A 16,422-nucleotide genomic window follows, 5' to 3' on the forward strand; every position below is an offset into this window, starting at 1 on the left:
TATATGATTATCGTGTACCCACTGTATGATTATTGTGTACCCACTGTATGTTTATTATGTACACTATATGATTATCGTGTAACCACTGCATGATTGTGTACCCACTATGATTATGATGTACCCACTGAATGATTATTATGTGCCCACTATATGATTATGATGTACCCACTGAATGATTATTATGTGCCCACTATATGATTATTATGTGCCCACTATATGATTATGATGTGCCCACTGTATGATTATGATGTACCCACTGTATGATTATTGTGTCCACTGTATGATTATTATGTGCCCACTGTATGATTATTATGTGCCCACTGTATGATTATTATGTGCCCACTGTAGTACTTGCAAGAGCAGTTCTATATTAGGAGTCAAGTGAGCACAAAGTTTTTAAATCTGGCGCCAATACTTTTGACTTTTATGAGTCTGTGCTGATATTTGATATTGTGTCCAATACATGACCATATATACTAGCTTATAATTCAAGTCCAACTGCAAACTGCACAGAAGCAGGTCTGCCATCACACAATGCGCCAGTAGATCTGGGTCTATGCAGTTTGTTAGTAATAATGATTAGAACAACAACATATACCCTTGCTTGCAGGCACATTATGTCATGGCAGACAAGGATCTTTGTTGTTTTTAGCATTGACTCAACTTATATGCGAGTATAGACTGTACCTTATTTCCTAAGGGTAGCAAGACAAGTGCTAATGATGTAGACTTGAATCTGCTAGACTGCACAATGCATTGCTGCTACTACTGCAAATTGTTCACTGAAAAATCATCAGAATAGAAAAACAGGATATCCTGATTTGCAAGTGCATTTTGCACGAACCTGTATATTTTGAAGTAGTGTAAGCTGACTGGGAAATATGTTAGTAATGCATGGCTTTTTCCGGATGAGTATGACTGAAAGTCACACCATGAAATAGTGTACCCAAATATATCACAGTCTTTGTTCAATACATGCCCAGAGGGATAGTAACAATTGACTAATAGCTAGTCAAACAGGTAAGTGGAGTAGCTAAAAATCACCAATGAATGTGCTTGATCAATACTTGCCAAGAGTGATATACACTGTCCGACATTAAACATGCAAACTAAACAGCAATCCAACAATTGGCAAAGCTGGGAAAGAATTGGTACTATTGTCATTAATATATTTACCTTGAATTGCTTTCTATATCAATAATACACACAATGACAGCAAATCCCACACGGTCATCAAATCTGCACAATTGATACAATATTTTGCACAAGTGGGGCTTTTGCACTGTATTATGATTTGTCTATTATATGATTATTCTATGTCCACTATGAAGGGCATGATGTACAAAGTACATGATTATGTGCCCACAATACGGTTATTATGTGCCCACTATACGACTTATATGACCACCGTAAGATTAGTACTTGCCCAATACATTATGGGCTGACTACATGCTTATTACGCGTCTACTATATGCTTATTATATGCCCGCTGTATGAGTATTATGCACCCAATATATTAGCATTATGTGTCCAATATATTTATGTGCTGACTGCATGCTTAGTATGTGCCCACTATGATTACTGTGTGCCCACTATACGATTACTGTGTGCAAAATGTGTGATCATGTGCATGCTGCATGATTATTATTTTCCCACTGTATGATTTTTATGTTCCCACTAAATGATTATGTACCCACTGCATGATTATTACGTGCCCACTATATCATATATGATTATGTGCCCACTATGATTAACATCTGCCTGCTTTATGATTATGTTCCCACTATATGATTATGTTCCCACTATATGATTATTATATTCGCACTGTATGATTATTATGTGCCCACTATATGATTATGTTTCCACTATATGATTATTATATTCACACTGTATGATTATTATGTGCCCACTATGATTAACATGTGTTCGCTATATGATTATGTTCCCACTATATGATTGTGCCCACTATGATTATTATATGACAACTATATGATTATGTGCCCACTATACGATTATTATGTTCCCACAGTATGATTATTATGTTCCCACTATGATTGTGCCCACTGTATGATAATTATGTGCCCACTAACTGATTATTATGTGCCCACTAAATGATTATTATGTGCCCACTAACTGATTATTATGTGCCCACTATATGATTATTATGTTCCCACTATATGAATATTATGTTCCCACTATATGATTATTATGTTCCCACTACATAATTATTATGTTCCCACTAAATCATTATTATGTGCCCACTAACTGATTATTATGTGCCCACTATATGATTATTATGTTCCCACTACATAATTATTATGTTCCCACTAAATGATTATTATGTGCCCACTAACTGATTATTATGTGCCCACTATATGATTATTATGTGCCCACCATATGATTATTATGTTCCCACTATATGATTATTATGTTCCCACTATACGATTATTATGTTCCCACAGTATGATTATTATGTTCCCACTATGATTGTGCCCACTGTATGATAATTATGTGCCCACTAACTGATTAGTATGTGCCCACTATATGATTATTATGTTCCCACTATATAATTATTATGTTCCCACTATATGATTATTATGTTTCTACTATATGAATATTATGTGCCCACTATACGATTATGTTCCCACTGTATGATTATGTGCAAACTGTATGATATTATCATGTGCCCACTGTATGATTATTATGTGCCCACCATATGATTATTATGTTCCCACTATATGAATATTATGTTCCCACTATATGATTATTATGTTTCCACTATATGACTATTATGTGCCCACTATATGATTATTATGTGCCCACTGTATATGTTCCCACTATATGATTATTATGTTCCCACTATACGATCATGTTCCCACTGTATGATTATGTGCAAACTGTATGATATTATCATGTGCCCACTATATGATTATTATGTTCCCACTATATGAATATTATGTGCCCACTATATGATCATTATGTGCCCACTATATGAATATTATGTGCCCACTATATGATTATTATGTTCCCACTGTATGATTGTGCCAACTGTATGATTATGTGACAACTATATGATTATTATGTGCCCACTGTATGATAATATGTTCCCACTGTATGATTATGTGCCCACTGTATGATTATTATGTGCCCACTGTATGATTATTATGTTCCCACTATATGATTATTATGTGCCCACTGTATGATTATTATGTGCCCACTGTATGATATTATCATGTGCCCATTGTATGATTATGTGCCGACTGTAAGATTATGTGCCCACTATATGATTATGTTCCCACTATATGAATATTATGTGCCCACTGTATGATTATGTTCCCACTGTATGATTATGTGCCCACTGTATGATATTATCATGTGCCCACTGTGTGATTATTATGTGCCCACCGTAAGATTATTATGTGCCCACTATATGATTATTATGTGCCCACTGTATATTATCATGTGCCCACTATATGATTATTATATTCCCACTGTATGATTAGTATGTGCCTACTGTATGAATATTATGTGCCCACTATATGATTATGTGCCCACTATATGATTTTTATGTGCCCACTATATGATTATTATATTCGCACTGTAAGATTATTATGTGCCCACTGTATGATTATTATGCGCCCACTATATGATTATTATGTTCCCGCTAATTGATTATTATGTGCCCACTATATGATTATTATATTCCCACCGTATGATGTGAGCACAATGATGCATCTGGCTCTCAAACAGAAGCATTTTTTATGTTTACATAATTTGTATCACTCTTCAACAAAATTGACACATAGGGCAATGACAACTAATATAATTTCCATATCATGTAATCTTGATATATTTACCAAATTACTTTTGTCACAAGACTGGAAAATCACATGCACATTCACTGAACTATCCAAGACGAAAATTTTAAAATGATGAAAAGTATGTTTCACTGCTTGTTTCTGAGAATGTGTATTATAAATGACCTGCCCACTGAGATACTCCTATTTACATCCAAAGTACTTGTATGTGCCCATTATAAATGACCTGCCCATGGAGATACTCTTTTTTACATCCAAAGTACTGGTATGTGTCCATCATAAATGACCTGCCCACTGAGATACTCCTATTTACATCCAAAGTATTTGTATGTGCCCATTATAAACGACCTGCCCACTGAGATACTCCTATTTACATCCAAAGTACTTGTATGTGCCCATTATAAATGACCTGCCCACTGAGATACTCCTATTTACATCCAAAGTACTGGTATGTGTCCATCATAAATGACCTGCCCACTGCGATACTCCTATTTACATCCAAAGTACTTTTATGTGCCCATTATAAATGACCTGCCCACTGAGATACTCCTATTTACATCCAAAGTACCTGTATGGCAATGGTAATAAAATAAACATAAAATGGCTTTAGGTTCAAGGCAATTATTACAATTTATGAACACTTTGACTTTCTTTTCCTGAAAACCTAAGGGGGGGGGGGTAATTTGTTTTCAGCCATTCAGCTATGTTCTTTAAATAATGTATTTATCATACTTTTACAAATAAGCTGGTTGTGAAGATCATACAATTGTCAGCTGCCCGTGGCAATAAATGGCTCTTTATGACTGTTCCCTATGAACAGTCCTCTTTGTAGATATTTGTATGAACTGGTTGATTTGTGAGATTATTGTTCAACAGGTCTCCTTGGTACTAACTTCTGGTTACAGCATCTGATGGTGTTGTAGGGTTTAATGCCATTTTTCAGCACAAGATAGGCTATACATGGTGGCCAATATAAATGGTGGGGGAAGATCTCGGAGAAGGGGGGGGGGGTACCCCGGAAAGAACCACCGACCTACGAGAAGCTACTGGCATACATGATAGAGAATGTATGATAGCCAGTATAACTGGTGAAGGAAGAACCTTGGAAAACCCCAGTAAGAACCTGTCTGACCCATATGAAGCTACTGATAAGCTTTCTCATATACCCCCATTGGCTGAGACTGAGACTCGAACCCGTGTGGACAGAGGTGAGCATTTTAGACCACTTGGTCACCCAGAAATGGTGTGAAATCATGCCTGTGTTTGGAGAATGCAAACCTTTGACCCCCAAACTAATAGTTCTTTGCTACCCCAAATGCAAGCCATCCACAAAGTAGGGTCAATGTATATGATGGACAACTCCTCAAGTTATTGTGTAGAAACAAACAAAACTGGTAACAGATGGACAGACAGACAGACAGACAACACATTCTGCTGCACCTTAAGACAGGCTGGCAGAAAATGATACTCACTCCCAATGCTTACAGAGGCAAGAGTAAATGTATAAAAAAACAATCACTGAATTTCAATATGCATTTTATGTAATATTAAAGTTTCACACATGTAACATTTATATAAGTGAGGCACTTTCACACTTTGGTACATAATTTGATCTCATAAAATAAGTACTGCATCTCAGACCAAGATTTCCAAACATCTGCATGCTATTTTAAGTTGCCAATGTTGCGCAGATGGGGGCAATTTATTTCAATATGAATGGAGATGACACATTTCCTCATTGATACTCCAGAGAAAATTAACTTTCTGGGGTTCAGATAGAGATTTAATTTAAAACAGCATTGGGATCTTTGTTGTACATTTTTCACAACACTGAAAATGTTTAAAAGATGCTGCGACTGGAAGATATATGAGATGTCAAATAATCAACCCTGCTTACTACATCAATGATAACTTTTGTACCTACATGTATTTTGTATTTCACTGATAAAATTAAAATTAAGGGAAATTATAATTTTACAAAAATAAATGTGCATTTTTCAATTCTGAATGATAATTATTTAAATTGGAAAATATATGTATATTTTTGTTTATGTCCTGATGCAAAATAAATTTCTCCACACATCATCCTTGGAGACTGCCGCCAATTTGGTGTATCCTCATCAGACTAAATATTTTCATTTCGTATTTGGTACAATGCACACATCTCAACCTTTTCTCTATATCACTTACATCAATTACTTACAGCATGATAATAAGCATTTCCTTAAATCACATATTTCTGATGAAACCTTGTTTTCATCAATTTTGTTGGCAATCAGAGATTCTGAGTCAGCTGATTAATCAGTTATGTCTGGGAGAATAGTTTTTACTATTGATATTGGCTGGGTAAAAAAAAAGAATTGTTGAATTTGTCAGTCTCTACAGATTTTCTCTTGTTTTCCCAACACTTTAGTGTCAGTCCGATAATATCTGAATGCTTGATTGAATGCAATAAAAGAGCTAACAAGCACCCTGTCAACCGAAACAATAAAAGTCAGACTGGTTTACTGTATTTGATTATACACTAAACATGCCATCTTATTGACAATACAAGTGGCACCAGAGAGCAAAATTAGATGGGAAGATTAAATCAGCTGTTTACAGAAACAAATGCACACAATCGCTGGAGTTGAAGAAAAATGCATGTATGTATGTGTATACTAGAATTTAAAAAATTGGGCCTTTGTTTTTAATCGAGTAACATATGCACATACAGTAACACTGCTTTTCTAGGGCACAGATTATACTGAACATCTGGTTCAGCACATGAAAACAATAACTGGTTGGTGATGTAATGGGACAAGTTTTGCTTTTCCACTATAGATGACATATTATATTAAGCTGACAGAATTTGTTAATGCATTTTTACTGGGTTTAATAATACACAATGTATTATTAATTTGGATAAATTAATCATTTGTGTCTTTGTTGCATCAATGTAGTCCATGACAATTTTTCTTTCACAGGAAATGTTTCTGAATCACTCATTACATCATCTACTGAAAATAAAGTATGATGGGTAGCATTTTTCTCCATTATCTGTTGGTTTTTTTTTATACAAATAAGTCATTATTGCTCTTTTTTTTTTTAAACAGAAGGTGTAATGTTTAACCTAATTACACATTATCACTCGATGGACTGAGAACAAATTGGTACACGTTAACCTGCAGTTATCAATATGCATTACATAGAAAGTTCTTATTTAAATGTTTCTCTGGGACAAGTCCTATCTTTTTTCCTTGAAAGAACTACTGTTATAAACTCATCCTACATAGTATATAGAAACATTTTACTTAATCTTGACATTCAAAGATTATGTAACAAAAATATCTTGTTATCCTGCAGAAACAGGGGCTGGAATAAACAATGTTCTTGAAAATTAGTTGCAACACTGAACCATTTCTGCACCATGTAAACTTAACCCATTCACAAATTTATACCTATACCATTTTCCACCTTTACAAAGCAAATATTTCACAGACAATGGCTGGTTATGTAGACAGAACCGTGCAGAGCAACAAAACAAAAGTCAATCAATTGGACTGATACCCGACTGGAAGAAAACAATTTCCCAGAATTCAAGACAAGATCATTTCTTCCTTTGAAGTCCAGAGTGTTGAAACCATCTCTGATATTCTTTTATCAACAGAATTCCTTTGGCGAAAAACTTGTATGACTGTTGCCATCCATTCATGGGGAGTAGTTACAGGAAGATTTTCAACATGCTGATCATGGTTAACTTATTATTTGTACAATAAGCAGTATTTTCATTCAAGACCAACTGAACACCTTTTTGATCAAAATGATAAGCTTCAATTTGTTTTGGCTATTTCAGGAAATACTGCCCTTTTAAACACACTATTTTATGACTTGAACTCTGTAACATATGCAAAACATGTCATAAATGATAGCAGCATCTTCCGTGATATAAATCTTGCTACATGTACGTGAATGTTTTTAGTCGGATTCAAGATGATCACAAAAGATACTGGAACACTAAAGAGATGCAAAAAGTGTGCCACAAGCAAGGTAAGGGACTCACTATTAAAATTTTGGTGGTATGTGTGTGGTTATTTTTTTTTTATATAAGAAAAACAAATGTCAGGAAAAGTATTTTACTCGACTGATCTGTACGAGGCCGAAATTAAATTTTACAACAAAATTCATGCATTTTCCCCCTCTTGAAAATGAAAAGAAATTTTTTCTGTACCTGTAATAATCTGTGTTGTTCCCAGACCTTGTGACGTCTGGAGTGTTGCTTGCTGTCCATTCAAATTTATCGCAATCCCTTGCTGAGGAATCTGTTGTCCCGGGTTTGCAGTGAATGATATTGTTCCATTTGGGTTAACAGTCACAGCCCCTAAATTCTGAATAGCAGTTGGGGTCCCATTAATGATCTGTCCTTGAGGGGTAACAACTTGCAGCCCCTGAACTGTTTGAAAGCCTTGCAAACTTTGTAGATTTTGTACCTGTATAGTTGGTACGCTTCCTGGTTTTAAATTTGCAAGATTTAAGGCTGAAAGCCACTGATTTTGTGTAAGCACTTGATTCTGTCCTGCTATTTGAATATTGGCAAAACTCTGCCCTGCAAAATTCTGAACAAGTTGTTGTGGAGTCAAGGATACAACATTTTGCTGATGTTGTGTTGAAGTCGTGGATGTTGATGAGTTCGTAGTCGATGTTCCAAAATTTTGCGGGACAGATAATATTACATTTTGACCATTAGCTGCTTGGGACATAGAAAATATGGCCTGACCAGGTGCTGCATTTATAATGTTTGAACCAACTGGTATAAGAGTTGGTAGCTGAGGAATAATATTTGCAGCAGCGGCTGCGGCGGCTATTGTTTGATGACCAGATACTGCCTGCACAATATTCTGTACCTGTCCACCCTGTGTAATTGCCTGTAAGTGTCCTTGAATCTGACTTTGATTAGAGGTTGAATTTTGTGAGAATTTGTTGCTTTGAGGTGATTTGACTTGGCTCAAACTTGTCACTTCTATAATTTGTGGTTGTTGTTGTTGCTGCTGATGATAGTGTTGTTGTTGCTGCTGTTGTTGTTGTTGCTGCTGTTGCTGCTGCTGCAGAGACTGATGTAATGCATTGGACATTGATGTTAAATTGGTCTGGGTGTGAGAGTTTGAACCTACTGTTACCATGGTATTTGATGAAGTGGTATCCTGTGCCGAACATTGAACTGATATGGGTAAAGCTTGAAATGGTAAATGAACTGTCTGAAAAGTTGTCTGCCCATTACTATTTGAGACTGGAATCTGAATAATGTTTGGTAACTGCTGAAACTGGGATGTAATGGGCATCTGAAATGCTTGAACTATCTGACCACCTTGTTTAACAGTGGTCATATTTTGCATGCCTAGGTTGACCATATTCCCAGCAAGGTTTACAATATTTCCACCAATATTTGCTAATCCTAAATTGGACACTACATTATTTGCCGATGTTACCCCTTGGGCCCTGAAAATCTGGCCATTTTGGGTTAAAATTGGTACAGCTTGTCCCTGACCTCCAGATAAAACAGTCTGTGACTGGCCAGTGCCCATTGATGAAGGTATGAGAATTCCCTCATTGCCATCGAAGCTGAATGTCTGAATCTGTGGCATCATGCTGTAAGAGATGGTACCATTGGGTCCTACAGTAGCCACCAGTTGTGTCCCTCCATTTGCTTGCTGCAATACTTGACCACCTGCAAAAGATTTTAAAGGTGAATACAAAAAAAAGTCAAGGAAACACTGAAGTTTTTATTATATCTACTGTTCAAGCTGCCAACAGCACAGATTGTAATGCATCATAATCTGAGGACACAGGATTAACCAGAAGTAGCCTCTCGGTCAAGCAAATTGACAATCAATCAAAACTGACCACATCAAAGAAATTTAAAAGGCCAACTGACCAATCTAACTACCCATCTAGATGTTTAATTCATGTTTTATCCATCTGCCGGGTTTAGCTTAGTTATTTGTCTCGTGTCTTGAGACTTAATACTCACATGGGCAATAAATGAGATTTAATACACACATGGGCAATAAATGAGACTTAATACTCACATGGGCAATAAATGAGACTTAATACTCACATGGGCAATAAATGAGACTTAATACTCACTTAAATGGGCAATAAGGCCCCCCAAAAAAGGTGTTTCCAGTCAGCTGACCATCCCTATCTTTTCTTTGCAGACCCTGGCACTTTTACCCCAAGGTTTAAAACAAATCAAATTTTAAAACTATCCAAAATTGACTTATGCATCTAATTAAGCCGGTTTACTTGAAGTGCTTAGTACATTACATATACTAATCAGTATAATATATATAATGCTCAAATAAAAGAAAATTTAAATTCCTGACATTGATATGTGCATCTGATTCAGCCGGTTGAGCCCAATACTTAATACGTTTAGTACATTATATATACTAATCATTAGTTCATTATATATATACTGATCATTCTAATATATATATAGTGTCTAAATTATTTTTTAAATACCCAACTTCTACTCTAATTTTAAAACCACTGCAATAGGAAACACAGAAATGGGCATTCCAATTATGGTACTGTGAATATTTCAATAGAAATTCATTATTTGATTTGTTAACTTACCAAATCTGGCAGCATTTTGTAAAAGAACAAACAAGCCTACATGTAAACATGCAATACGGAATAGCCTACAAGAGAACGACTTCAAGCCAACTAAATCAACTTAAATTCAAACTCCCTGTTGCAAAGGCAATTATGCAGGCCTAGAATTCCTTTGTAAGAAGAAGAACTAATAGTTTGGTAACTTTACTGTCCTGTTACTAGCAGACTGGTAGCAAATGAAACTAGTCTAACTCATCTGGCTACTGAAATAATAATAACTACTCGCCTGACAAAACATTTACACACCAGTTTTTTAGTGACTACTGCTACATTCAAGCTCTGTTAAAACGTGAAATTTCAGAATAGTCCCATTACTTGCAGCATCAACACTGTCATTCTGGTGCTCTTGAAAAGATAAACTGTAAAATACAGAATGCTAGCAAAACATGGTAGAGGGCAGGGATTGTTGTGTTAAAGTCTACAAAGCATTGATGCATCCAGATTTAACTGAATTAAATTGGATATTTTCATGCAATGTTCATTGCAAACTAAGCACTTCACAGAAAATTCTGTGAAATACTCCCCACATTTAATTGATAAAGTAATCAACAGTTTCTGCCCTTGTTTACCAATAGTACCTTTTGAGCAGTTCTAGAACATTGCTAATCACACCAAGTTGAAAGAAAACCTAACAAAATGCCCCCATTACACTTTTAGTTGAATTTTCCCCCAAAACTGATGCATGGTCCTAAAAGTCATTTACAGGTGTAATTATGTTTAGGTGACAAAGTGTATGTGTGTTGACTGTCGCTTTGAAGGTTTTGGGGTGAAAGTAATTAATTACACAAAAATAAATACACAACATTCCAATTCTAACCAAATACATGAAATTAATATTCAATAAAATTCACATATTCATGCATTTGATTAGAATTCATATATTCAAAGAGGAAAATTGGTTTTTCATTTAACTTCAGCATTACTACCGTCAAATTCGGGCCTGCAAAAATCTCTTCTACATATAATTGGCAATTCAACTATGTGTAAAGTTACAGATCAACATTCCACATAAAGGTGTGGAGTTAACTGTCAAGGTCCATAACTCTGTCCAATAGAGGGGTTGGCAAAACAAAAGCTATAAACAAATGAATGGCATCATCAGAAATCCACAGGATATATTATGTTAGAATGGAAACATATTCAATCACTCATGGGTTTCCAGCATGGTTTGATTACAAGGATCTGCTTTAGTGGAGATGTAACAGTGTTCAAAAAGGGGTAATAACTCCCATCAAAATTTCACCTGAAATAACTAAGGGCACATCAACATGTAATATGCAATCCACCTACCAAATGGTATCCAATTATGTGCATGGGTTGCAGAGCTATTCTGGTCACTATAGGGCTCCCACATCTCGAAACGAGGCCCTAATAAAGATTCAGACTATAAAAAAGATGGAAATATGTGGAATTCTTGTCAACTTTTTTGCAAAATCTGATTAAAAATTACCATCATTTTTAATGCAACTGCGTATTTTGTTCATAAGAATAATTATACACTTATTAGTGTTATAATAATATTAAACAATCATTATCATTATTATTATGATACAATTATCATTTTAAGATGCAAGAAACAATAACCTGCGATTGAGTAAACGGGATTTCCTTGTATTTGCTGTTTTCCGCCATTAGCATCGGCGATGACAGTTCCCGCAGGTACTTGAATCCAACCAGGGGCTATAATCTCGCCCGTCCCTCCAACCCCACCCACAGGCGCGGCTCCTACCACCCTTACAGGCTGACCCTGGGTGGGAGTGGCCCCATCCTCCGCACCGATTTTGCTACAAGTTTGCGCTAGGAGGGCCAGGGGTGACTGTTGCACCTCCTGAAAAGAGAAAAGCGAGGCGTGGTTAACAAAGCGAGGGGTGTTCGGTACATCCCTCCTGACAAAATCGCGGTCCGATCGTGAAATGCGGCAAATCCCACCTGTGTCTGTCCATCGCCCCTCGTAGAATCCTTGTGAGTTCCTTTCTCCGTGGGAGTACTCATTAATATCAGTGAATTGTGCTCATCAATTCGTGGAAATCAACAAATATAACCATATGTACCTCAAGATTTGATCACATTAACAATAACACTTCGGCTTGACCTCGCCTCGTGTTGACGTCACTCCGCCTCTGCAGATGTCTTGATATTACTACGCAACATTTTTATTCCACGACACGTTTTTTCTACCATGATCTCAAAATTTCTTTAATTTAAAAATATTTTATTCACATAATTTACATGTTAAAATTCCACTATATCTTGCAATAACGGATTTTATTAAGATCTAAGAAACACTACCCTTTGAACTATATTGTTGGCCAGCCGATCAACAACCTGTTGTGAGGTGAGACGGTTGGCAGTGGCGTTGGCTGGGGTTTGATTGACAGGTCTACAGCCCTCTGGGATCAAAGGAAACGGCTTGCATAGTCCAGTGCCTCTGGGTCATTGTTTTCATGAAGAGTTCACGGGATCCGCCCTTCAGTTTTTGGGTTCCATAAGGGAAACATGATTTTTTAACAAATATTTTTAAATGTTGGATATTACATCGCTTGCATACTTCCACAAAGCATTCAAATATACTTGAAAATATTTAAATACAGTGAAACAATATCGTAACTACCTTGCAGAGCTATTAACTTTTTGTTGAGTTGGCATATCACGTAAAAAATCGAAACATTCACTGATATAAATACACCTCTTGGAGGCACTTTGGGGTAAAATGGAACGTGGATTCATTCTAATAACTCTAACCGGAGTATGGTGGTAGAATGTATCAAATCGGAGATGGGGTGTGTGTGCGTGCGTGCGTGTGTGTGTGTGTGTGTGTGTGGTTTAACAACTGTGATTTGGGGAGGGGTAAATGACAATGTGGTCGGTGTCCATTATTTTTGTAAAGAATTAGGCCAGTCAGGAAAAATTTTTGAGTAAATTTGTAAAGTTTGGAATGCTGCACGATATTTGCATCCTTTTCATTTTTACAAGGGTCCTTTTTCGGCCCCTGATGTCCCCTTTAATTACCCGGGCACTGCAGCACATTCATGGCTATACAGAGTGCAAAGTACGTTTAAGTATCCTCCAAAACAAAATAAAGGAAAAAAAAGTGTAAAATCTTCAAACTCCTATTTTCTTAAAACATCATTAAGTGAGGCGTCCCGGAGTAAAATATAAAAACAAAAACAAATAAAAACAACCCTGAATAAAACTCAAAACAACAAAAAAAAAAAACAAAGCAACACCCCACACACCTCAATCCCCCAAACAAACCAAGCATTAGTCCATTAATGGCTTTGTACGATACGCAGGTTGTCACAACGGACCGATTATGGATCTCCAGACTACAAGGGAAAAAATGCACACGGAGAAATGGAAATTTAAATAACTCCTTTGATTTGGAAGCATATTACCAATGCAGCTGAGATTCATTTTTATTTGCCCAAGTTGTTGTAACTGGAACATTTCGGAATCGACTGACTGAGGACCAACCACAGGCCTGCATATCATTTAAATAAATTGAATGAGGTTCAACTGTTGCCATGCATACCATTTAGGTAAAATTACTGAGGACCATCCTCATGCGTGTATACCATTTAAGTTAGGACTGGTCGTCCTGGTGTCAGGATAATGTTTCTGTGGCATGATGCTCCAGTGCTAGATATCACTATAAACTGTCATACTGCAGACTTCGTAGCGATATGACTGGAAAAATTGTTAAAGCTACGTTAATCACACACACACAAGTAAATTTACTGAGGACCAACTGCAAGCTTGCATACCATTTAGGTACATTTATTGAGGACCATCCGTAGGCCTGTATCAATTTACTTAAATCTACTCAAGACCAACCGCAGGCGTGCATACCATCTAGGCAGAAAATGCCTTAGGAAACGCTAGTCCTGATTTGGATCATTTTTGGTGTGACCCCGTGAAATAAACTTTTTATATGATACTGAACTTAAAATATTCTTCCGTCGCTTTAAATTAATGTCTCTCTACTGATATATATATATATATATATATATATATATATATATATATATATATATATATATATATATATATATATATATATATATATATATATATATATATATATATTAGTAACGCTTGGGGCCCCTGTGATGACGGGGCCCGATTGGGACAAATTGGTCCAATCTGCCTAAGGCCGGCCCTGCATTTAGGTAAATTGACTTATGATCTACCCCGACCATTTGGGTAAGTGTATGCTTGACATTAGTTTGCTTGTTTGTTAGTTGTTGTTGTTGTTTATATAAAGCTAAATCATATATGTGGCATACGTATGAATCCCATCTGTCCTTATGAATTCCATCTGTCCTAATGAATCCCATCTGTCCGTATGAATTTTATATGTACTTCGGATTGTGATTGCTTACCTGGTTATACATATAAATGCTCAGTTAAAGTTTCTCTTTAACACTGAAAAACTGAAAAGCAAAGAGTAATATACTCTAATTCAGTATAATTTCGTTAATTCTTGTTTTTCGTGGCATGCCGGAATTGGCAAAAAGCTTAATTAAAAAAAGAAGCTCCAAATTGCTCAAAATTAATAAATAACCTTTATCTCCGATCAGGCATTAGAAACGATGGACTTGAAACTGTGAGAATCCTAATGGTGGAAGATCGAGTTAAGATTAAATCATGTTAATAACGTTGTTAGTAGCTTGGAGGACTTTCTTTTAAAACGCCCTGATTGACTGTTAATTATCCTTTTGTGTCAAAAATATGTCAGATATCGACTGGTTCAAACAGGTTGCTAAATCATACATTTTAAAACAAAACAAATCAAGATCACAGAGTTCAATGTATTTATTATTAGAATTAATTGTTTTAGTGATACTTTTAAATTCTGAAAAGTTGTGACGTTTGTAATTTTTTAGTTTAAGTAAATGTATCATTTTAATTAGAAAATATGCTCCAAAATCGTGATCCCTCAGGACTCCATTGGAAATAAGTTTTGCAAACTTTTATGAGTTATCTTATGTATGTATATTTGTATGTACGTATGTATGGATGGATGGATGGATGGATGGATGTGTGTGTGTGTATGTATGTATGCATGTATGTATGCATGCAGTCATGTATGTATGTATCACAACTGTTTATGATTCTTGTATAACGCACTGTGTCAGTGTTATCTAAGTGTTATATGTATTAATTGAATAACTACTTGTTTGCTGATTGTACCTAAATGTATTGTTCTTGCTGTTTTCGATATTATTATTATTATTATTATTATTATTATAATTATCAATCACACCCGATAAAACAATAAAAAAATGACATTAATTTCATCATTCAAAGAGATTTTACAAGACATCAAAATGTATTTTCTCATCTTACGAAGTTTCGACATCATTAGTTTTCTTTCTGATTCAAGGATTGGAATTCATTATTCCGGAGGTAAAAGAAGCATCAGGGATATAAAATGCTCAAGAGAAAAAGTTATAAATCGGAGAATCCTCTGCGTGTGTGTGTGTGTGTGTGTGTCTGCAGGGCCGCAGAGAGCGATCACGGGCCTTGGGGTAAGAAACACCCGGGCCTCTCCTAGTTCTTGTCAATTTTTTTTTATTTCATACAATTAAAAAGTGTTTTTCGGCCCGGGCTTTCTTACTGGCCAGGGCCCCGGGGATATATCTCCCGGTTACCTACCCTCTTATCGGCCCATCATATGTGTGTGTGTGTGTTTTGGGAGCGGGTCCTTTTTTCTTGTCTTGCTTTACAAGTTTGCTTCTATTAAATATACACAAGATTATCCTTGAGTCCAATTTCTCACTCAATCCATTTTACTGTTGATTTATTTTTATACACTCGAAACTTACAATTAAATTGAGCACATTGATTTTGTCAACCATAGGTCATCCGGTGCTTTTTGGCGGCATTAAATTAGCTGCGGTATTATTTTTCACTAACCGGAAGTACAACTAGTTTGTTTACCAGTGAG

The 16,422-nt window shown here is 35.9% G+C and overlaps 1 protein-coding gene across 2 annotated transcripts in view; it reads right to left on the reverse strand.

The window, feature by feature from the left end:
- The window catches only part of LOC149790785 (uncharacterized), a 29,068-nt gene extending 16,489 nt beyond the window's left edge, over positions 1-12,579 (reverse strand). The window contains exons 1-4 of one of the 2 annotated variants that reach the window (XM_089972848.1): positions 12,402-12,579; positions 12,057-12,300; positions 11,763-11,840; positions 8,029-9,522 (exon numbers count right to left, since the gene is read on the reverse strand). In XM_089972848.1, coding sequence (XP_089828974.1) covers positions 8,029-9,522; positions 11,763-11,840; positions 12,057-12,300; positions 12,402-12,464 — 1,879 coding nt within the window. In that variant the 5' untranslated portion in view covers positions 12,465-12,579. The remainder of the gene's footprint in view (positions 1-8,028; positions 9,523-11,762; positions 11,841-12,056; positions 12,301-12,401) is intronic. The other variant, XM_089972849.1, reaches the window with a different exon arrangement.
- Between the last annotated feature and the right edge of the window lie 3,843 nt (positions 12,580-16,422).

The sequence above is a fragment of the Sinohyriopsis cumingii genome, chromosome 10 (assembly GCF_028554795.1).
Source record: "Sinohyriopsis cumingii isolate HCF-2022 chromosome 10, ASM2855479v2, whole genome shotgun sequence".
NCBI classification, from domain to species: domain Eukaryota; kingdom Metazoa; phylum Mollusca; class Bivalvia; order Unionida; family Unionidae; genus Sinohyriopsis; species Sinohyriopsis cumingii.